This window comes from Manacus candei, unplaced genomic scaffold (genome assembly GCF_025592945.1).
Source record: "Manacus candei isolate 608988 ecotype Guabito, Panama unplaced genomic scaffold, ASM2559294v1 h1tg000036l, whole genome shotgun sequence".
Classification (NCBI taxonomy): Eukaryota; Metazoa; Chordata; class Aves; order Passeriformes; family Pipridae; genus Manacus; species Manacus candei.
In genome coordinates, this window is record NW_026138084.1 from 400,373 (window position 1) to 421,635 (window position 21,263).

The 21,263-nt window shown below is 53.1% G+C and overlaps 1 protein-coding gene across 1 annotated transcript; it reads left to right on the forward strand.

Moving 5' to 3' along the window:
- The first annotated feature begins 102 nt into the window (after positions 1-102).
- On the forward strand, positions 103-20,413 carry TRAIP (TRAF interacting protein). The gene is made up of 15 exons (XM_051793144.1): positions 103-628; positions 1,879-1,936; positions 3,174-3,257; positions 6,808-6,847; positions 9,411-9,538; positions 12,134-12,228; positions 12,829-12,942; positions 13,865-13,952; positions 15,490-15,579; positions 15,788-15,876; positions 16,561-16,716; positions 16,917-16,965; positions 17,503-17,628; positions 18,167-18,217; positions 19,164-20,413. The coding sequence occupies exons 1-15, from the start codon at positions 531-533 to the stop codon at positions 19,290-19,292; spliced, it is 1,395 nt and encodes a 464-aa protein (XP_051649104.1). The 5' UTR covers positions 103-530; the 3' UTR covers positions 19,293-20,413.
- The last annotated feature ends 850 nt before the right edge of the window (positions 20,414-21,263 follow it).

The following is a 21,263-nucleotide window of genomic DNA, read 5'->3' on the forward strand; positions in this document are numbered from 1 at the left end:
GGCCGGGGGTCTGCCGGGCGTGCCGGCGGCATGGGGTTGAGCGGGACGCGGCAGGCTGGGAGTGGCAGTACTGCCCGGGCGCTGCGGGCAGCGGGGCCCTGCGGGAGTTGGTCCCCGGGAAGGGGCTTCGCGGCGCCGGTGCCCCCGCTCGGCTCCGGGGTGTCCGGGGTTCGCGGGACCGGCGGGCAAAGGGACCCGGGGGCGCCCGCACTGGGGCGCGGCCACGCCCCCAGCACAGGACACGCCCCCTCACCAATCCACGCCCCTTGGTACGGCCACGCCCTCCGGTCGCGCCCCCGCTCCTCCTCTCTGCGCGGGCCCCGTGAGGTCACTTCCGGGCCGGGCCGGAAGCGGCGGAGCGCGCCGGCATTTGAACCGCGCGGTGCCGCGCGGCCGCTCCGGCACCGGCACCCCGGGACCCCCGGCATCTCCCCGGGACCCACTTTGAGCCACCCCACCCTCTCCACACACCCTCTCCGAACCCTTCCCGACGCCCTATCCCGGTGCCCCCCCCCCCCCCCGTTCGCGCCATGCCCATCCGTGCCCACTGCACCATCTGCTCCGACTTCTTCGACAACGAGCGGGACGTGGCGGCCGTGCCGTGCGGGCACACCTTCCACCATGCCTGGTGAGGGACGGGACGGGACGGGACGGGTGGGGTGGGGGGGCGTAGGGCGGGCCAGCTGCTCCCGTGGGGTGTCAGCCGTGACCCCCCGCTCCGGCTCTGAGGGGCGCTCGGAGCGGCCGCAGCAGCCCGGGATGTGCTCGTTAGACACTGGAACGGGCTGCCTGGGGAGGTGGTGGGGACACGGTCCCGGGAGGTGTTTCAGGAAAGACTGGAGGTGGCACTCGGTGCCCTGGTCTGGCTGACAGGGTGGTGTTGGGTCACGGGTTGGGCTCGAAGATTTCGGAGGCCTTTTCTGTGATTGTGTCGCTCCACTGCCGGCGGGCTCCCTTCTCTCCGAGGGCCGGTGCCAGCCGTGTTGGATTGTGGTGAAGCCTCCCTGGCAATTCTATGCTACTGCTGGAACCGTGCTGGAAATATCTGTGTTGGAAGGAAACGATTCTTCTGAGGAAATAAACTTTGTGTGTGGGGAGAGGGTGGGCACTTGCTTTCCTGGCTGACAAACTCGGAGTGGCACCACGGGTGTGATTGTCACCCTTACCCGGCTGGGCTTCTTGGGCTCGCTCTCCTCCAGCAGCCAGCGGAGGAGGGAGAGCTTCCAGAGGTAACCTGCCAGCTTCAGGCTGTTACCCTGCTCCCAAAATAAACCTTTCCACCGTGACGTGATGGCTCGGTTGCAAAATGCATTAGTGGCTCTGCTGGGGAGCGCAGCAGGTTTGCATCCATCATCTCGGAGCAGAGAGTGGCCCGGTCCCGCTCGCTCCGCAGATCCGTGTTCAATGGCACCCCCTGGAGCTGCCCGCTCCGCAGATCCGTGTTCAGTGGCACCCCCTGGAGCTGTCCGCTCCGCAGATCCGTGTTCAGTGGCACCCCCTGGAGCTGCCCGAGCTGGATCTCGGCTGTCACATTCTGATATAGAGCGGCTCTTGTGCCGCGCCTTGCGCGGATCCGCTCGCTCCTGCGAAGCTGAGGTTGTTCAAAGCCTGTCTCCCAGAGAGATCTGAGCTCTGTGAAAGCTCTGCCCCGGTAAAGATAAGCTCACATGCTAAATTCAGCCCGGGATTGTCTCGGAGGCGCCTGTGTGGAACGCGGCGTTCCCGTCGGCCGCGCCAGTGGGCTGAAGGTTTGTGGTTCTGCTTTGGTGTGCAACGAGGAGCCACATCCTGCTGCCTTCTGGGGAGCTGGGGTTGGCCCCTGGGAGCAGCACTCCTGGATTTTAAGGATTTAGTGCCTGTTACCTTTTCCTTTCTCAGCCTCATCCAGTGGTTTGACACCGCACCGAGCCGGACGTGCCCACAGTGCAGGATCCAGGTAAAGCCATCACCTGTGCACACCTCTCTGTGTCTGTGGCACGGTGCTCTGCAATGGCACCGAGGGGCTGTGGGGTGATGCCTGAGGTAGGAGACAGAGGGATTTTCTGTCACTTGGGACTCCCCAAAGGCTGAGAGGATGAACTCCCCTCCATAGCCCTTCTGATTGGAGTGGATGTGCCCTGCCACGTCACTGCAGCTCCACCTGGAAGGGGCTCTAGGTTTTCTCAGTTTTTATTTAGGCTGGGTAAGTATTGGCAGGATGACAGAAAGGGCTGAAAAGGGATGATGGGGACACCTGACTTGTGTTTCTGAAGTGGCCGGTTCATTGCTCTCAGGTGAGGAGCCCGTTCTGCTGCATGTGGGCCTTATAACATGTCCTGGCTTTGCAGCATTTGGCCCTCCTTTGAGAAGAGCAAAGGCTGGGGAGGGAGGGAAGGAAGGATGTGCTCTGCTTCTGAGATGGGAAGCTGAGGCTTGGGTTTCCAGTGGCTTAATTGGGACCTGAACTTCTTTGAAGTCCCTTGTGTCACCAGCCTTCGTGCTGCCAGTAGGTCTTGGCGTGGAGCGGCTGCAGGAGATGTTTCCTCGCTCTCAGATGTAAATTTTTATCCAGCTGCAGCTTGGGCTTACTCTGTGTTCGTGCTTCTTTCTTCCTCTCAAGGTCTTGGCCCTTGTTCCTTCCCTGACTTGTTGATTCCCTCTGTTCTTCTCTGCCTCTTACATCTCTGGGTTACCATGGAGTTATCGCGAAATAACATCTTATGTGGCAGTAACCATGCAATTAGCTGGTGTCATGACTGTATATAATACTTAAAACACAAAGCTGTAACTGCATGGGGGAGGTGTGGAGAGCTATCAAATTCAATTACAGCACCTTCTGCCTGCAGAAAGCAGCACGTACTTCTGTCTTAGGATTTGGCATCATGTTAGCTCAGCGTCAGCTGCTTGGGCCTGAGCTGCCAGAGAACAGACTGCGCTCGAGTCAGAAATGTCTGAATCTTTCTGCTGAGGCTCAGGAGCTTGGCTGGAGCTGCACTCCCAAAAAACTGAGTGGGGGGTCTACTGCTGTGCTGATGAGCCAAAGCAGAGCATCGGCCCTAATGGCATCAAGCACGTGATCTCATTTGCCTTTCATGGCCTTGTCATAAGATGGTACTTTCTCCCCCTCCATCTGTCTTCCATATCTGTCGTTTCCATATTTGTGCTCATCAACCTCTTCTGTCTCCTGTGTCTAGGTCAGCAAAAGACACATCATCAGTAAGCTGTTTTTTGATGTTGCCCTGGAGGAGCAGGCAGCACCGGACGCAGAGACCTTGCAGGTAATTTGACTGGGGGTTCTTCCCTCGTGTGATGCTTCAGCCTCCTGGAAGCATGGCCTGGACTGCCTGTGCTCTCCAGGAGGTGCTTCCCAAAGCTGGAGCTTGCTGCGCTCATGTTTCTGACCTGGAGCACATCTGTCTCTACGGGGTGATTTAAAGTTCTCCCTGACCAAATCCCATGTGGTGACTCAAGAAGCCTCTTCTACTTTGCTGCTCTTCCTTCTGGTTCTTACGTTACCTGGAAGTCTCCTGAAGCAGCATCACAACAAACTGCTGCTTCTCCCCTGGGAATGAGGCTACAGAGCTCTTCCCGAAGGCAGGAGAAGGGAAATCCCAGATGCAGTGAATTGCTGCTGGTGTCTGTGGCACATGAGGTCTGCTGACCCCTCTGGGAAAAAGGGGCTGTTGGAGGAAGTGTCCCCTGCTCCCTTCTGTGCAGCTTGCACAGGCTGAAGGAAGTGGGGCAGGGTGGGGAATAAGTCATAATTCCCCAAGAGATGTTAGGAAAGGGACTGCCTGAAGCCACACCAGCAGCAGTTGACAGGGCTGAGGCTGGGTCCCTGGGGGAATTCTGGCTGGAGCTGGGGTGGTGTTCTCCAGGTGCCACCCCTGGGTGTGGAGGGCTGGGAGTGAGTGGGGATGAACACGGAGCAGCTGTGCCACGTTCTCCTCCTTTGTGTGGATGACACAGGTTTCCTTCTGTCTTGGAGTTATCTGTTCCAAAAAAAAAAGTGGTCGGTTGACCTTGGTATAACAGGACGGTTGTACCCTCTTGTCTTTAGAATCAGCATGTGCAGAAATTACCATAATTAGCAGTTGCCATGACAATTCTATATGTATATCATATGTCTTTAAAATAAAGCCAGCCAGACTATAATGTCAGGAGCACTGTCGTTCTCCAGGACGACTAATTTTACAAAACTGAAGGCCAAAGTCTGTGTGCTGAGGAAATGGAGGAGCATCTCTGGGCACTGGGGGCTTTTTGCCCTCAGAGCAGATAAACGTTGCCTCTGGTACATATTCAGATCTGGTCTCACAAGTGTAATTAGACGAGTGACTCGGAAATGGGTTGACTGGAGAGAATTACCCTAGAAAAGCTTTCTGTTTTCTCTCACCCCCACCCCAGGATCCAAGATGGGTTCTCCCAGCCTTCCCCCTCCAGGCAGGCTGTGCAGAGCTGTTCCCTTCCTTGCTCAAGGGCAGGTCTGTGGAGCTGCTCCTGGTAACAAGCTTGATGGTAACTCCTCCTGCTCCTATAAATCTTGTTGTGTGGCCATCAGAGCAACATCTAGCCCTGAGTGTTTTGCCTGCTTAATGAGGACACTGAGGTCACCGACAGGAAAGAACCAAATATTTTCTGTGTAAATTAGCATTGTCAGCTTGTGTTGGTATTCATTGCTATGTGCATTCGAGTTGCTGCTGGGCTGATACTGGTTTGTCAACAGTTCCATGTGGTGTGCTGCCCTGTTTCTGGAGGACATGGAGCACCTTAATAGCCATGGATGCCTTGTTCACCGTGGGTGGGGGATTTAATATCCATCTATTTAATGCCCGTCTATCCTCTGCAATGAGGTATCTGATTCTGGCCAGGCAGCAGTTCAGCAAAGCCAACACACAGTGGGCCAAACCCAGGCTCTCGAGGCTGAGAAAAGAATTGGTAACATCCTTGGCCAGAAGGGGTTTCACCTGAAAAGGCCCCCTGGCTGGCCCTCTGAGAGCCTGAGCATAGAGTGGTATTTGTCTCTGTAATCAACTGGAGCTGTATCTGTGCAGCCTACAAATGTCCTGGAATGAGTATTTGGCCTCCTGCCATGAAAAGGGTGTGCTAGAAAGCAGAGTGTGTAGCTGTGGTCTGCTTGTCATCTTGGGGAGGCAAGCTTGGGATCCTCTTTTGAGAACCAGTCTCAGGCACCCAGTGAAGTGGTCAGAAGAGCTCCCTCATGATCTGAAACCTTCTCCTGTTGTCGCAGAATTATCCAAATTATCTTTTGGATAGTAATTGTCTTTTGGTGCTGTTCCTCATTCTTGCTTCTGCTCTGAAATGTCTGCGGTCAAAGGAGTGCAGGGACTGCTTTGCTTTCCACCCCCAGGCATAAACTTCAACAGAAACACCAGAGGGAACCTGTATCCCCAGAGTAGCTGTGGTGGAGGATGAGGGATTTCAGATTAAGTTGATGAATGAGGTAATGTTACATAGCTGCCCGCAGTAGCCCAGGATTTCTGTGCTATCATGATAATTGGCACATCTTCTGAGCTCACTAATCGTTCCTGAATAGGACTCTGCGGAAGCTACTCCAGAATAGTTCCTGCAGCAGAGTTAATTCCACCTCAGCCCTCCAGCAGTTGTGCCCCTGGGGGCAAATCCAAGTCAGCTCTGCTAGGCTTTGCATTTAGTCCCTTCTGCTTACCAAGCTTTACATCCCATATTCTCTCTCCTGCCTTTATTGTCACTGGCAGAGCTTTGCTCTGGTCCCGTCAGATCCGTGGTCACTGGTGGTGCTATTCTTGGCTCAGATTTGCATGTAGCATTCCGGGTTGCACAGATTTGTGTGCTCTGCTTCAGTTCTGTGTTGGCATTTTATTGTGGTTTTATTCCACTGCAGTTCCTGCCTGACTTGTTATGTGCTTTCCTCTGCAGTTCTCTAACACAGCTTTTTAAGTCATCTTCTGTTGACTCTTTCCTGCATATATTTCTCTCTCTGGGTTTTTATATATATATATATATATATATATATATATATATATATATATATAAATAGCCTCTCTGTAACCTCTCTACATTTCCTTTGGCTATTTGCCAGGGTTAAGTCATATCACCTCATTATCACTAATTTAAACTACAGGGCATTTGCTGCCTCTTTCTGATTCTTGATGAAGGCGTTAGAAATATTTGATGTTCCTCAGACCCTTGTGGCACCCAGGAGATGTTGTGCACCCTCAGTTTCGTGTGGTATGGATTAGTTTCTCAGTGATCTGTTTCCAGCGATTCGATTGAGCTGTTAGCTTGTATCAGCATCCTGAGCTGCAGTGACTTCAGTGTCTGTCAGCCTGTTTGATTGCATGCTTGGTTACTTTCTCAGGTGTTTGAGTGTGCCCTCCTGTCTCCCACCTGCATCCAATTAAAGTTCACTTCAGTTTAAAGAACTCTCAATAATCCGGTTAGTCTGGCAACATCCCTGCCTTATTGCCTCGTTTAGGTAAAACATTATAAAAATTGTTCCTGCCTGATTTCCTGTGTTTCCCTGAGAGCCTTCCAAAATTATTCAGCTTAAACAAGATGACTGACAGTGCGAGAAACACAAGGTTGACAAGGCTAAATTGAAACTGCGATCCTCTCTTCCCCCCCCATCTGAAGGATGCCAGTTGGAGGTGCTCTTTGCGTTCCCTGTGATAGTCCTGGCTTGTAACTCTGTGCTTGCTGTTTCTGTGTTCCCTCCTTAGCACCTGCCTGGTGCAAACGTCCTGCTGAGAACCCTCTGGTCCTTTTAGGATGTGGTGAAAGCATCTCTGCAGGGCGTTTCCTAATCGGGTTCTCTGTGTTGTGTTTCAGAATGAACTGGACAAGGTGAAGGCTCAGCTCTCCATGAAAGGTGAGTTCCAGCTGCCTGCAGGGGGCTGGCAGCCACAGCTGACAGGTCCTAGGCTCTATCAAGTGGCTTGTCCAGGCCTGAGGAACCCCTGTGCAGAGCCCACCCCTCTCTGAAACGGTGCAGGCTGCAAACTGTTTCACTGGTACAGCTTCTTCAGAGCTTTTTCTGGGGTGGGACCACCTAAAGCTCTGTATGACAGAGCCAAGGCCTGCAGCCTGGCCCAGCTCTGCTGTAACTCAGGAGCTTACTGTGAGTTTAGACACACAGATGCAATTTTTTTTGCCCCTCTTCCTAATCAGAAGCTACAGAATTGCAGCACAGCTCTATCCGGAGCAGGCTTGAAAGCAAAACCCTTGGTTTGCTCACTGGGAAACTCACAGCTGTATGTGGCCAAGGCTCACTCCCTCCAGCAGATGAGAGGGTGAAAGTGGTGTCCAAAAGCAGCAGTGGGAAGGCTTTGGATTTGTTTGGCTGTTGCAGTGCCACATGTGTCGCGCGAGGAGCAGACGGAGTTCAGTGTGTGCGCACTTCCATTTTCCCATCTTTAATTTTAGAGGATGTTTGAGGGAGGCAGGAAAAGCAAAAGCCCTGGAGACTTGTCGATGGGTTTTAAGCATCGTCTGTAGGCAGCCTGTCATCAGAACATGAGTCATGAGCAGCAAAAGGAAAATGTCAGTCTAAGTGACAGAAATCCTAAAACATGCTAGCAGAAGGGAAAAAAAAATGTTTAAAGAATGCTGGGGGCTCACCCACGCCCCGAGAGTTGTCTTCCCTCTGTGTTCCCTTCATGCACGAGACAGACGTGAATAGCCAGTAGAATGAGGATTCAGTCCTTAGCCTGAGAGCAGAATTGGACAGTCTGCACAGCTCTATTCTGAGGCCTGTTCTCCTGCCAGCTCGGTTGAGTTTAGTGACTTGGTAGAGAGCCAGATCTTCTGGGGAAGGTGGCTGGGATTCTTGCTAGGATGTTATCTAAGAAAAACTGCTCGAAGGCCTGCTAATCTTCTCGGCTCCTGGTGAGTAGAGGTTGGATTTGACATTCCCTATCCCATTCTCTTTTCATATTGGAAATGCGAAGCTCCTTCCCACCTCCTGCCTCCTTTGCTGTGGGTACTCTGCTCTCTGCTGGTTCCTCTGTATAAGTTCTCCATGTGAAGCTGTGCTCTGCTCTGTGCTGTGCTGTGCAGAGGAGCTGTGGAACTGCCAGGCTCGGATCAGCTTGCAAATGGCTCAAGAGGTGCCGAGCTCCGAGCAGACCCAGCAGGCGCTGTGGGAGGCACTCTGAATGAGCTGAAAACTCATTCCTGCAGCACGGAGAGCTTTGACTCCTGCCATCTGCCTCTGGGCAGCTGGGAACGGAGGAGGGGGAAGCCCTAACTCTTCTGGTGGGTGTGGAGTCCCTGCAAATGCAGGGGAGCGTCTCCAGGCTGTGCTGGTGAGAAAGGGTTATGCAGATCAATGGAGAAGCCACCCGCGTGCTTCTTCTGGGATATATTCCTCTCTTCTTCCCCAGTCCCACGTGGCTCTTCTACTCTCTGATCAAGCAGTGAAGCTGCACTGCAGGTCATGCTTCCACAGGATATGGTGGCACAATTTGAAACTGGATTGCTTGCAAGGAGAAGATTTTTGGAAAAGCACTGTTTGGCTCTCCACTCTTGTCAAGCTGGAGCCAGAGGCGATTTTAGCAAAGACTGAAGATGCTGAGCTGAAAAATTTACTTTGCTCTCAACAGGGTTAGGTGGAAGGGCTGCTGCTTTCCCTCATTACCCAACTGTTTTGAGCTTTCCAGCAATGCTGGCTGTTCCCTGCGTAGGTCTGTCAGCTCCTGATGGTGGTTGTTGCTTCGTGAGCTGTTCTTCCCTTGTCTCGACAAAACAAATCAATATCTGGTGGTTTTTTTCCACCACCTTCTTTCTGGTGGTCAGAGGCACGTGTTCCTGGTTTGCCTGGGGGAGGAACAGCAGGACTCAGGTTTTATGACCTGCAAAAAGTGGGCGCTTGGGGAATCTACTTAAGCTGTCATGTGTCCTGCAAAGTCCCCGGTGTCTCTGCTTCTTGCCCTTCACAACATAGGTGCTGTGGTGATGGCAGATGCCAGAGTATGGTGTACCACTGCATACAGCTGCCCAGTGGCACCCAAAGGGCTTCCTGGCACATGAGGCTCCACGTGGAGAGGACGGGCTCAGAGCTCTGCTCTCCAGCTCTGTGACAGCGTGGTGTAACTCGAGAGGAATGATTCCCTTGTGCAAGCCTGGCTTTGAGAAAACGCAAGAGTTAAGATGCATCATCTTAACGCTAGCAGGGCTGGCACTGGAAAGCTATTAAAGGGAATTTTTTATCTTTAGTAAAGAAATCTTGAATCCTGCTGGCACTGAGAGAAGCTGTTGCTCAGTACAGAACCTGGTGCAGACAGCACTTAGAGAAATGGCTCTCTCCAGGAACGGCCAAATCCTGGCAGCCTGGAGCTGGGACTGCAAGCAGTGAGTGCACTCTGGCTGCTGTGGGGCAGCTGCAGTCTGGGTTACTGGGCCATGACCTTTTTCTTTCTTCTTTTCTTTTCCAGAGAAAGAAAAGCGAGAATGCCAGGCTGTTGTGGATGGGCTGAGGGACACTCTGGATGTGCGCAATGCCACGATAGAGTCGCTCCAGAAGGTGCTGGGAGAGACAGAGATGCTGTGCTCCTCTCTCAAGGTACCCTTCCTGTCCCCAGCAGGACCTCAGCACTTACCATTGCTCAGTCAGTGTTAGTTTTGCTGAAGGTCCCTGCAGGTCCTACTAATAAAGGGCTTGTGCTGGTGGGATTTTGAACCTGGTGCCTGGGTTTTTATTTTGTTTTTATTTATCAAAGCAAGTGGTGTTGCTGGACTCGAGGTCCTGCATGTGCTCTGCCTGGAGGTGATTCAGAGGCATAGCAGCCAGGCCTGTGGTTTGTGTACAGGTGGCTGCATGCTCAAGGCAGAGGTGGCCGTGGTGAGGGAGGGTTGACAGCCCAGCCTGGGGGGTGTGGCTGAGCCTTGCTAACGAAGTGGCAGTGCTGATCATAAAGGTAGCAGCATGAGCCTAGTGTGGGAACTGGCCCCAGCGCCCCATTGCCGAAATGCTGGCTCCCTGTGGTAGAATGTTCTTCTGAAATGGGTTTAGGCCAGGCGGGATTCAAGGAAAATTAGTTTCTTAGTTTGACTGGGGGAGAAATCAAACTGAAAAATATGGAGGGGGAGTTGCAGGCTTCTACTGAGTGGGATCTGATCCAGCTAACTCTCCTGTCTCTCCTCTGTTGCCAGGGCTTTGCTTCAGTTAGGTTAGTAATGTTGTGAAGTCCAGGGATCAAATATTCCTGTGTGTTTCAGCGTGCAGTGACTCAGTGTGTAGTCATGTACTGTGCGTAAACAGCAAGAGGAAAAGGGTAAGAGCAGGAGCTGCTTTGTTGGGATGTCTTGTAGCAGCTCTGCCTTGGGTGGGCTGGGCAGTTTCTGCTATGTGAAGGTGATGTGCCTGTCTCAGGTAGATGGGGTGCAAGGTATGGGGGGTTCTGATTTGCAGGCTGAAAGATGGGGTAGAGGTCAACTGCACTTCCCAAGCTCTCTGCCCCTTGGAGTATGGGTCTGACCCAGTATGCTAAAGTGCATCATATTCCTTGACCTGCAAGGTCAAGTGGCCCAGGGAGAGCTTGTAGATGTGTCATGGGGCTGTCTTGCTGTACACCACCTGCAGCTGGGCTTTTCTGGGAGGAACCAGTCCAGCTCTACCTGACACTAGAAGGACAGAGTAATGAATTAAAGCCAGACAGACCTTTCTGTGAGCCAGCACAACTCTTTTTACCCAATCATGGGGTTATATCCAATCTGTTTGGTGTAAAGGCAGCCGGGATCTAGGCCATGCCAAAGATGCTGGTGGGATCCTGGATGTATCAGTGGCAGGATACTTCTGATGCTCCCTACTCCAGCAGAAACAATTGGGGCAGTGCTTGCTGCTGGATTCAACATCTCTGTGCTTGGCTTTCCTCCCTTGACACTTCCAGAGGAAGCTCTGTGCTTATCTTGCCTGTTGCAAAACCCTCTCTGTGTGCTTAAGTCCTTTTAATGAAAGCTGGGCAGGGCAGAAGGATTAGGGACCTGGAGGTATCTTTTCTGTGGTGTACGGGGTTTCCCAGCTGAATGCCAAGCACTGTCTTATACTGCATCATTAAAGATTAAAGCACTAAACTTCTGCAGTGAAAATACAGGCTTAACTTGCTGTGACGCAGGTTAAGACTGCACCGTCCCTGTCTTCTGCTGGCACTGTCAGCTGCTGCTGAACCTCTGTGCGAGAGTTTGCTGCTGTTTCAGGCTGGCTGAGGCTGGGGACTCTGCTCCAAGACGCTACTGTGGGGATCTGAAGTGTAGAAGGTTCTGGTTAGGGAAAGCCAAAGATGGGCTCTGGTTAAGCAAGAGTAACATGTGAGCCTGCAACACTCTCCCTCCGCAAATTCCCAGTGGTTTCACAGCTGTTTGGTTCCTGTGGCAGGAAGTGGATAAAATCCTTTAACTTCTGTGTGGGAAGGAGCTTTACGAAGCGGTGGTCCTTTGCCAGGCCTCTCCCTAGAATCAGCACTGTGCAGAAACCAGGGCCAGAGCCTTTCAAAGTTGCTGTGAGAGATGCCCAGGCACACACGAACCTAGATGCATTGGAGTGGTGCTAATTCAGCTCTCCCTGTCCTCTGCCACACTGCAGATGTGTGCTTTTCCAGCTCAGCTGAGGGTTTGTGTTGCTGCTGGAGAGCCTGGAGAGGCGATGGCTGCAATAGGCTTGCAGCAGGTGAGCGAAGTGCCTGGGTTTGTGTCTTGTTTGGCTGAGGTCTCCCAAAAGAGACCCACTCATTCCTATTTATGCTCTAAGCAACTAATAGCAGGGAGAATATGGAGGCTAAAGCAATCAGCTGTGCACGGAGCAGAAGGTGATAGCCAGGTTTGCTTGCTGTGGACTCCGTTGCTTTGTAAAACAGATCATCACTGCGTACAGGGCACTGTGCAGCCCCTCCAGTGCTCCCAGCAGAGAGGGGCTACGATGTGGTGCCAGCTCCAGCCTCGCCTTGCGATTAGCACTGAGACCCTGCTGTGCTGGTGGGGGGCAGAGCTGGGGGTGCAGCGGGAGGGAGCTCAACTGTCCCTAATCCTGGGCTGCTGAGGTGGTGATAGCATTAAGAGCCAGTGTATGCTCCCAGCTGCCCGCAGCGCGCATAAGCCGGGATGTTTCTCTGACAATCCCTGGAGCCTTCCTAACGGTCTGTGTGTGCTTGCTTCTCTGCAGAAGCAGATGAAATTCCTAGAGCAGCAGCAGGAGGATAGCAGAAGTTCAAAGGAGGAGGCCCGCCGCCTGCGGAACAAGCTGAGAACCATGGAGCGGTGAGATCCGGGGTGCTCCCTGGGCCTGGCAGGCTGGGCTGCACACCTCTCCCCTTCCTGGAGGGGGAGGGAGGGGTCCTGCTGGGCCTGCTGCAACATCCTCCTTCACAGACTGCATCACCTTACCTGTAAGGTTGGAAACTGCTGCATTAGCAGGCCTGCCCTTGCCTGTCCCTGCTAGGTTTCTAGACAGCTGCTCTCATTAAAGAGCAGCAAGGCATGGTACTGGCCTCATCCCCAGTGCCCCAAGCATGGCTATGTGCCATTCCTGTTATCAGAGGATGCTGGGGCAGAATGCCAGCCCAGGAACACATTCAGCCACAGGGCTGTAGGGACTAAGAGCTGGGGCATCAGCTCCATGTGCACTATGTGTGTACAGCTGCCCCTTCTCTAATCCAAGGGGTGCTGCTCTTCCCTAGCGAAAAGCCCTGCTTGGGATGAGGCAGCTGTGTCTCTTCCCTCATGACACCCAGAGTGTCTGCAGCAGGAGCTCAGGCTGCACCAGCCTCATGGGGGGAAGCAGGGCTCCTGTCGTTTTCCCTGCTCTGTTTGTGACTCATGAGCTTGAGAGTATGTTTTTGTTTGGTTTCTTTCATGCAGGATTGAGCTTTTGCTTCAGAGCCAGCGCCCCGAAGTGGAGGAGATGATCAGAGAGATGGGAGTTGGGCAGGCAGCGGTTGAACAGCTTGCAATCTATTGTGTCTCACTGAAGAAGTAGGTGCTGCAGGCTTGGCACAGCTGGCTAGTGCTGTCCTATCCTAACCTCAGCCCAGGGAGACCCTCTGCTGAGTAGCAGCAGGCACATGGGCTCTGCGGGGCTCTTTCCGCCTCTTCAGGCTTCCACTGGGTTTTGACTGACACATCCCGGGGACCTAGTTTGGAGCCTGTCACACTGAACTGTTCCTGTTGTCACTGTAGTGACATGTGTGTCACCATGGGAACTGTCTCCAGAGTTGTCAGTGCACCTATGAAGTGATGATGATTATTCCCTCTGCTTTCTTCTCGTGCCTGGGGGGAAGCGAGCGGATGAGGAGCTCCAGGTTGTGCCCTCTGCAGCCCTGCACTGTGCAGATGTGGCCTCTGGTGTGCTCTGGCAAGGCAAGTCTGCACTGCTGCCCTCCCCTACCTGGAAATCCATCTGGTCCTGCTGGGCAAAAACACAGCTTTTTTTGGGTCCATTCTGATGGCAGCTGAGTAACTGCAGCTTTGGTATGAAGCTGTAATGAGGCAAGTGTCCCTGTGGTGTAATTGGGAGTGAATGTGCATGGCCAATAGTGTGAAGTCTCTGAAAAGTCACTTAAATCAAAGTCCCCTGTTTGCTGCCAGCATGAAGACTGTGCTCTGTTGTCTGTCTGTCTTTTTCATTGGCAACTGAAATGTCTCTGGCTCTGGTTTCCATTTTGCTGGTGGAATCAGGCATGATATCCCTTGCAGGTTTTTTCTCCCCCATAGTGTAGCAGAATGTGTGACACAGTGTTGGTACACTCAGCTCTCTTCCCTAAGGGCTTTGTGTCTCCTGGGTTTTCTCTGGTGGCTCTGCAGTTCCAGAGCTTCAAATTAAGGTTCTAGGCTTGCCTCTGAGAAGTTCTAGCTCAGTCATCTTGCAAACAGCGTGACTCTTTGGGTCTCTTCGCAGGGAATATGAGAACTTGAAGGAGGCTCGGAAGGTCTCTGTTGAGATGACAGAGAAGCTGAAGAAGGAGCTGTTCTCTGTCAATAACAAGGTAAAGGGGAGAGTGTGAATCACCAGGGTAACAACTGGTCTATAGATCCCTGCCCACAACTGAGGCCCAAGGCCTCTGCAGTGACCCACTCCCACACTGAGCACTACCTGACTGTTACGGGTGTGTGGAAGGTCAGGCTGGGGTTTCTGGGTCAGGGTGTGATGCTGCGGTGAGCGAGCAGCTCATGGGCTGTTGTCAGGAGTGCAGTCTCTGAGGACAGTGGTAGGGCAGCATGTGCAGAGCCAGAGTTTGGCAGGGAGCCTGGGCTGGAAGGCAGCAGCACACAGGTGCTCCACTGCTCCCACTGGGTTCTGGAAGTAGCACTTCCTTCATCCTGCGACACTGCTGAGCGCTCAGCTGACAGCCTCTCCTTCTGCAGCACTGGGCCCCTTGGAAAGGTGGGAAGGGGTTTGGAGCCAGTGTCAGTTGAGCAGGGCTTAGCCCTGGCTTGGCACAACCAGTCACACCCAGCCTTGTGCCTTCGACCAGCTGAACTGGGCCAGGGCTCATCATGCTGTGCCCAGGCAGGAGAGGTTCCCAAAGTGCAGTGAGGACGTGCAGGTGGCCCTGCACAGACCCTGCCTGGGCTGGTTTTGAACTGGTGCAGAGCCTGGGAATGCTAATATGCCTCTGCTGACACGTGCTCCCCCCTGCTCCAGGCCTGGCTGGGCCGTGTTAGCTCAGGCCAGGAAGCACTTTGTCTGTTCTGGTAGCACGTCCCCGTGAAAAGTGTGTGCCTGCAGCCTCACTCTCCAAGGCACAGGTGTTCCCTGGGGCATCCCCGTGTCTCAGCCAACAAAGTAAGAAGCTGTGGGTGGCTTTGGCCTATTTTTGTTCCTCAGCCATAGCTGTTGTCCCCTCAAAAGGAGAAGGAGGTTTTCAGATTGCTGTGCTGCTCCCCAGGAGTGTTAACCCCCTACACAAGGTGCTGCTGCTGGAATTGAGCTGTTCCAGGCTGAGTCAGAGCCAAGCTGTGATCACAGCTGGGTCAGGAGGATGCGAGTCAGTGCACTCAGGGCTCAGGGCTTGGCTGACAGGGAGCTGACTGTACTCACAGTCCGTGGGCTGGCCCAGCCTCCAGGACCCACAGAAATCTCTGATGTGGTAGCCATCCACTTCCCGACCACTTCTGGCACGCTTCCCTGTTGAATCAGGCTTGTCCATGTGCCAGCGCTGCTGATGCACAGCCATCCTCCAGCCTGTGGTTTGTAATTCCTGTGCTCTGGTGTGTCCAAAGTCCTGCAGGAATTCAGAACGCAGCCACCAAGTGTTAGAGCAGGGAAAAGCTGTCCCCGTCAGGCATAAATGTTCAGGAAAGGCTGGGCAAGCAGCCCTGGAGATCCCTCTGCAGGCAGCTTGTGGAAGTGGGTAGGGATTGGCTTGTGCTGGTACAGGAGAGATTGGTCAGACTGATACAGGAAAATTGAACCCTTAAACAGGGGAAGTAGCATGTGGTGCAGAGCCCACTGCTCTCACAGGGGTCTGCAGTCTCCCTTACCCAGTGGTGTAACCCACACTCTGCTCTTTTATCCTGCAGCTGCAGAAAACAACTTCAGACTTGGAAAAGACACAGGAGGAGTTAAAAAGCACCCAGAAGGATCTGAAGAATGCAGACAAGGAGATCTTGGTGAGAATATCATTCCTCAGTCTGCAGTAACTGGCAGCTGGCCATGGCCTGCAGCTGCAAAGCCAGAAGTTATGCTGGCTTTTGCTCAGTGACTAAGTTTCCCAGCCCACCTCTGAGCTCCACCTGATGCTGATTTATGGAAAAGGGGCAAAGTATCTACTAGAAAATCTTTCCTTATCTCACTGTCTGCTTTCCCTTTTCCCTCTAGAGTTTGAAGAAGAAGATAGACATCCTGCAGGACACTCTGAAGGTCCCATCTGTAACCAGAGAGACACTCAGTCGGCTAGTCTTTGAAAGGTTAGTGAGCTGTATCCTCAGATACAGGCCAAGGATGGTGGTCATGGGTCCAGAGCAAGAGCTGACAGTTTAATTAGCTGGGGAAGTAGAGATGTGCTAGGCTGGCAGGTGTTGCAGTAGTATGGCTGTTTTGTTCCTTGTATCCTTTTTCTTGTGGCTGACTGGAAAAAGTGCATGTCTCTGAGGGTTTGGGTCAGGAGCAGGTGGAGGAATGGCCTGGGTTTTGAAAAACTCTTTGTTTCTATGTCCTGCCAGGGAAACATCCCTAAAGCTTCTCTTCTGGTTGCTTCAGAGCTGGCCTTCTGGTGAGCGTGGCCTGGTGTATGGGGACCAGAGATCTTAGCCAGGCAGAGGAACCTAGCCTGAAAAATGACATCTCGTGTTTTTATTCAGTCTTTCTTGTGAGGAGCCTGTGCCATTACCCCAGTACAGCAAGCTGGGTTGTGTGCATAGAGCAGCAGTGTGATTCCCTGGGCTCTGGGTGCTGCTGTTGTAGCGCAGCCCATTCGAGGGGGAACAGTAGTTTGGGGCATTGGCTTTAAACTCCGGGGTTTGGATTGTCCTTCCTCTGACATGCAGACAGAACAGGGTCCCACTGCTGTCCTTGTGTGCAGCTCTGCCTTCCCTTCCCCTGCTGGGTGGCCCGTGGTGGCCCGATGGCTGACGCTTTTCCTGGCCTTGCAGCCCCACTCCCGTGGAACTGCGGCACCCGAAGCTGCACCGCCCGGCCCACAGCGATGAGATCAACCTAGATGCCACTTTTGATGTGGACACCCCTGAGCATCAGCCCTGCACATCCCCCTTCAGCCCTGCAAAAAGGCAGAAGCTGGATAAAAGGCCGTGAGTTCCCCCTCCTCTCTCTGCTTCTAAAGGAGATCAAAGTCTCACTGCTTTGGAAGTTGCTGTGTGAGATCAGATAGCTCTCCAGCTGCCTGATGGCGTGCTGCAAGCTTTGTCGTCATTTGCTTGGCCTTGTCTGTCCTTGCCTGCTCCACTTGAACAATAAATCTCTGCTGATTTGCTCCCTGGGCTTCTTACAGGCCTCCCGTGGTAAACCTGGCAAAGAAAGTTCTGAAGGAAACAGTGGAGGTAAAAGAACTAACCTTGATTTCCTGTATCGCCTCTTTGATTCTGCTGTTAATAAGCTTGGGATAAAGGATCCATTTTCTCCATGTAGAAGCCACTGTGGTCATAGACCATCCCATCTATAGAACCACAGTATGTGCTTCAAAGTGCTTTCCTTCATGGTCTCCTAGAAGCACTATTGCTGCCTCAGGTCTTCTGGAATTGGACAGGAGAGGGAGGGTGGAGGCCCACGTGCTTCTTGCTGATGATTTTGCCCCAGGTGTGCTTGGCAAATACCACGTGGAGCTGACCACAAGGGCTGGGGGTCAGCCGAGGTGGCTGTTCCCAGCCTTGCTGGGGGCAGTGTCCTGCCTACCAGGCACTGTTCCACATGAGCCCCAGTGGGAGGCTGGAAGCTGCTGGTTTTCAGCCTGACATGTGGTATGGCAGTAGCCATTATCCTAAATAGCTGTCTGTGTTATTAGTGCTGCCTGTATGTGGACTCCTTTAACCGTCATGATCTCCTGAATGGGCTTTTCTTGGGGTTTTTTTGTGGGACAGAACTGGGCAGATGATGTGGAGGATGATGTTCTTAAAGGACTCTTGCCAGCATTCATCAGAAACTCTGTTCTCTCCAAGAAGCCATCTTTGGGCAGCTTGCTGGGCCCCCACAAGAACATGGGTACTGTAAGTATGACTGTCCCATTGGTGAGTGTGTCCAGGGCTGGCAGTGCCACCTCTGTCCTGAAGCGACCCTGCAGGAGGAAGCGAACCAGGCTTTTACCTTGCCACATACAGAGTGTGGAAAATAAATCTTGGAGCACAACCTGGCTACTTCCCAGTCCTGCAGAGCTCCAGGGATGACAGATGCTCACTCCCTTCCTGGCAGCAGACTAAGTGGCTCTCTCTGTCCTAGTCCTCTGCCTCCTTGGAGCTTTGGGTGTTTTCCTTGTATTCCTCTCTCCCAGTGACAAAATCCCAAGCCTTGCCTGGAAGGCTCGGCTTGCCTCAAGAAGTGCCCAAGATTCCCAAACTTTATTAATACCCTTCAGTCTGTCTTTTTCCAAAGGGGAGGGCTTAGCACAAGCGCTGAGTTTTTCCAGGTGCTTTAACCCCTTTCCAAAAGCTGTGGCCTGCAAGGCTCTCCCTTGCCCATGACCAACACAAGGAAAGGTAGCCATGGCTCTGCACTGCTGCTCCAGGCTCATTTGTTTCTCTCTCCTAGGTGAGGACCGGGTATGATGGCATGGGAGGCAGAACAAAGTTCATACAGCCTGTATCCTTTCCTGCAGCTCATGTGGCAGTAGGAGTGCTGTGGGCACCTCATTTCTGTTCTTCCTCCTTGGTCTCAGCCATCTTGGGGACTCCTCTGTCCCCCAGTCAACAAAAAATGGACAGGGACCCTCAAGGAACTCTGACTCTGAACAAGTCTGAGATTAGCAAAGGCATCAAGGACCTGAACTTGCTGGGAGCACATCAGCTAGAATTCTGTGCAATTTGCAGGGACTGCCTGTGCCCTTGAGATCTTGGAGCAACAGTGTGGCACAGCCTCTTCCTGGCCGTGTGCCTGCCAGCCCGTGCACCCAGAGCCTTCATTCCTGCAGGATCCTGCTGCTCCTCTCTGGTGAGGAGTGGCTGGGCTGAGCTCACCCTGCGAGTGTGGAGCTTCTCCTCCCCTGGGGTTGCTCCTGCAGGCTCTGGCTGCTCTGCCTTTCCCAGCACAGTGCACTGGCTCTGAACGTCTTGAAGCTCAGATCTGTACCCTTAAATGCTGTTTTGTGTGCGAGGGGGTAGTATAGAATCATCAAGGTTGGAAAAGAGCTCTAAGATCACAGAGTCCCCCAGCACTGCCAAGCCCACCACTGAACCATGTCCCTCACCACCATATCTACATATCTTTTGAACACTACCAAGGACAGTGATTCCACCACTTCCCTGGGCAGCCTGTTCCAATGCTTGACCATGAAGGCATTTTTCCTGATATCCAATCTGAACCTCTCCTGAATGGGAAATGTTCCTTGACTCATGGGACAGGTGTGTGTCTGAGCTCTGCTGCTGTGAAAAGGTAGCAAAGCCCGTACTGTCCTGCAGGGAGTTTTAGCTTGGGTGTAGATGTATGGCTGGGTCCTAGATCTGTGGTTCAGGCTGGCCTGCAGCAGGTGTTGGATCACTTGTGTCCCCAGGGCACTGGTCTGTGCTTTCCTTGACAGTTTCACCTCCAGACAAACCTGGCAGAAATCCGACCGTTAGCAGTGAAGAGCAGGAGGAAGGTGTCCAGGCCAGCATCTGGATCTTCTTCCACATCTTCCTCCAGCAGCAGCCAGGCCAGACTGGACAGTTTCCTGCAGTGAGAGCCCCTGGCTTTCTGGGAGAGGCTGGGAAGGGGCTGCAGGGACAGCACACTCACCCAGAGCCTGGCACAAAGCAATGTGCAGCCACCACTGTGTGGGGGTGCTGTTTGCAAAGCACTGATGGTGCCTTGTGGGTGAGACAAGGTGCCCTCTACAGAATCCTGGACTGCTGCAGCAAGCCAACAGGAGACCAAGCCTCTGGATAATGCTTGGACCAAGTTACCCACCTCATTTTACCACTCCTTCCTTCTTTTTTTCTGTAGAAGCAGCAGGATTTTTTTGTCTTCTGGCCTGCTCCGAGCTCTGCAGTTGCTGCTGCTTTGGGCTCTCAGACACCAGGTGGAACTGGATTTCTTGGATGCAGCCACAAGCTAGAGGTGTGGGAAGGGTATCTGGGATGGAAGTCTGGGGAGGAGCAGGGAGAAGGGACCTGGACCAACTCCATACCTGATGTAAATAGTTCGAATAAAGTTTCCTGGAGGAAGAAGTGTGCAGAGCAGGCTGTGTTGCTGTGGAATGTCTGTATATTCATCATCAAATTAAACATCTTCCCTTGACCACAGGCCTGTGTGGGCTGGAGAGACCCACAGGTGGGCCTGGGGGTTGTGCTGCCCTGCCCTGGTTTGGGCCATGAAGTCCACAGGCTTGGCACTGAAACTGCTGACTGGGGAGAAGGGTGTTGAGGTGATCCCCTGCTCTGCTTAGAAGCAGAGATAGGTGGGATGGTGTGACTTGGCACATGTTTATGTGAAGCTTGTTTAGGAATTTCTATATTTTAATAAGACTTTAGAGTATTTTTGTTATTTTGTAACTGTTCTGCCTAGCGATTTGAGGGTTTGGAATGGCCTGAAGAAATGCTGAAGAATGGCTCCCTTCTGGGGAGGGGGGGAGACTGCTGGGGCTGAACCTGTCTAGGCTTCTTCAGCTTGGAGACATGGAACAGGAGATCCCCTCCTGCCCCCTGAAGCAGGGCTGTTTGAGCTGCAAGGAACAGATGTCGTGAGGCACCTAATACAGCACTCTGTTGTACAAATCTGATGTTTCCCGTTTCCAGTTGCTTCAGGCTGGAAGTCTTAGTACCTGGACTGGCTAAAAAACGTGTTTTTAGGGAATAAAATATACTGCTGTGCACACTTGTGGCTTCTGAGTATTTTCTGCCCTCTTGCAGCTCAGGGTGGAGGGCTGAGCTCGGGTGCTGAGTGTGGGGTGATTGATGTGCCTGACCCTTCAGAAACCTTTGTTGCTAGCTCAGGAGACAGGCCCCTTGTGCAGGGAAGGGCTGTGCTGGGTTGAAGCTGTGAGGAAAGTGAGGCCCACCTCCAGGGCAGTGAACAAGGCAAATGCCTGCGGAGCATGAGCTGTGTCTCACCTGCATCACTTGGGGCTGACTGCAGAATGATGTGAAATGCAAGGAGAGTTTGGAGGAGCAGGAGGAGAAGGTTCAAAGGGCTGGAAAACAAGCTTGAGCTGAAGGAAGCAGGGGCTTAATTAGGCAGAGTTAATTCTACAGAGGAGAAGCCTGGGAGAGGGTCTGCAGCGATCCTCTTGCATGGGGCCCTTGTCCCCTCAAGGTAGGAACCCTGTGTGTGTAAAAATGTGAGACTTGCTCTGGATCTCTCTGGCCTGAAGCAGGTTCAGGGGGACCCTTTTAAGGGGGTGGCAGTGGAAATCTGGGTGTGTATGGCTGGTGAGGGATGTGGGCTTCCAAATGTTGGGGTGCTGGAGAGCTGGTGCTATGTCTACCCAAAAAGGCAGAGCAGGTCCCAGCCTGCAGTGGAGGGGTTGAGAGGGGGTTTTAGGGCTGTCCTGCTCTAGCCCTGGTCTGGGGACCTGTCAGAGCCTGGGGAAGGAATCTGCACCTGATCAAGGCAGCCCTGTCCCCTTCTCAGCTACAGCCCCAGGTCCAACCTGCCTGAAGCTCAGCCCCATGGCTGTGTGGGTCAGGGTCCCTCCCAGCCCAGACAGCAGTGC

What these genes read in the sequence shown, in the direction of transcription:
- TRAIP (XM_051793144.1), top strand. Translation starts at nt 531, where the DNA reads ATGCCCATCCGTGCCCACTGCACCATCTGCTCCGACTTCTTCGACAAC. An exon ending in CACACCTTCCACCATGCCTG is followed by an intron (nt 629 to 1,878) that starts GTGAGGGACGGG and finishes TTCCTTTCTCAG; the next exon opens with CCTCATCCAGTGGTTTGACA. An exon ending in CCCACAAGAACATGGGTACT is followed by an intron (nt 17,629 to 18,166) that starts GTAAGTATGACT and finishes TCTCTCTCCTAG; the next exon opens with GTGAGGACCGGGTATGATGG.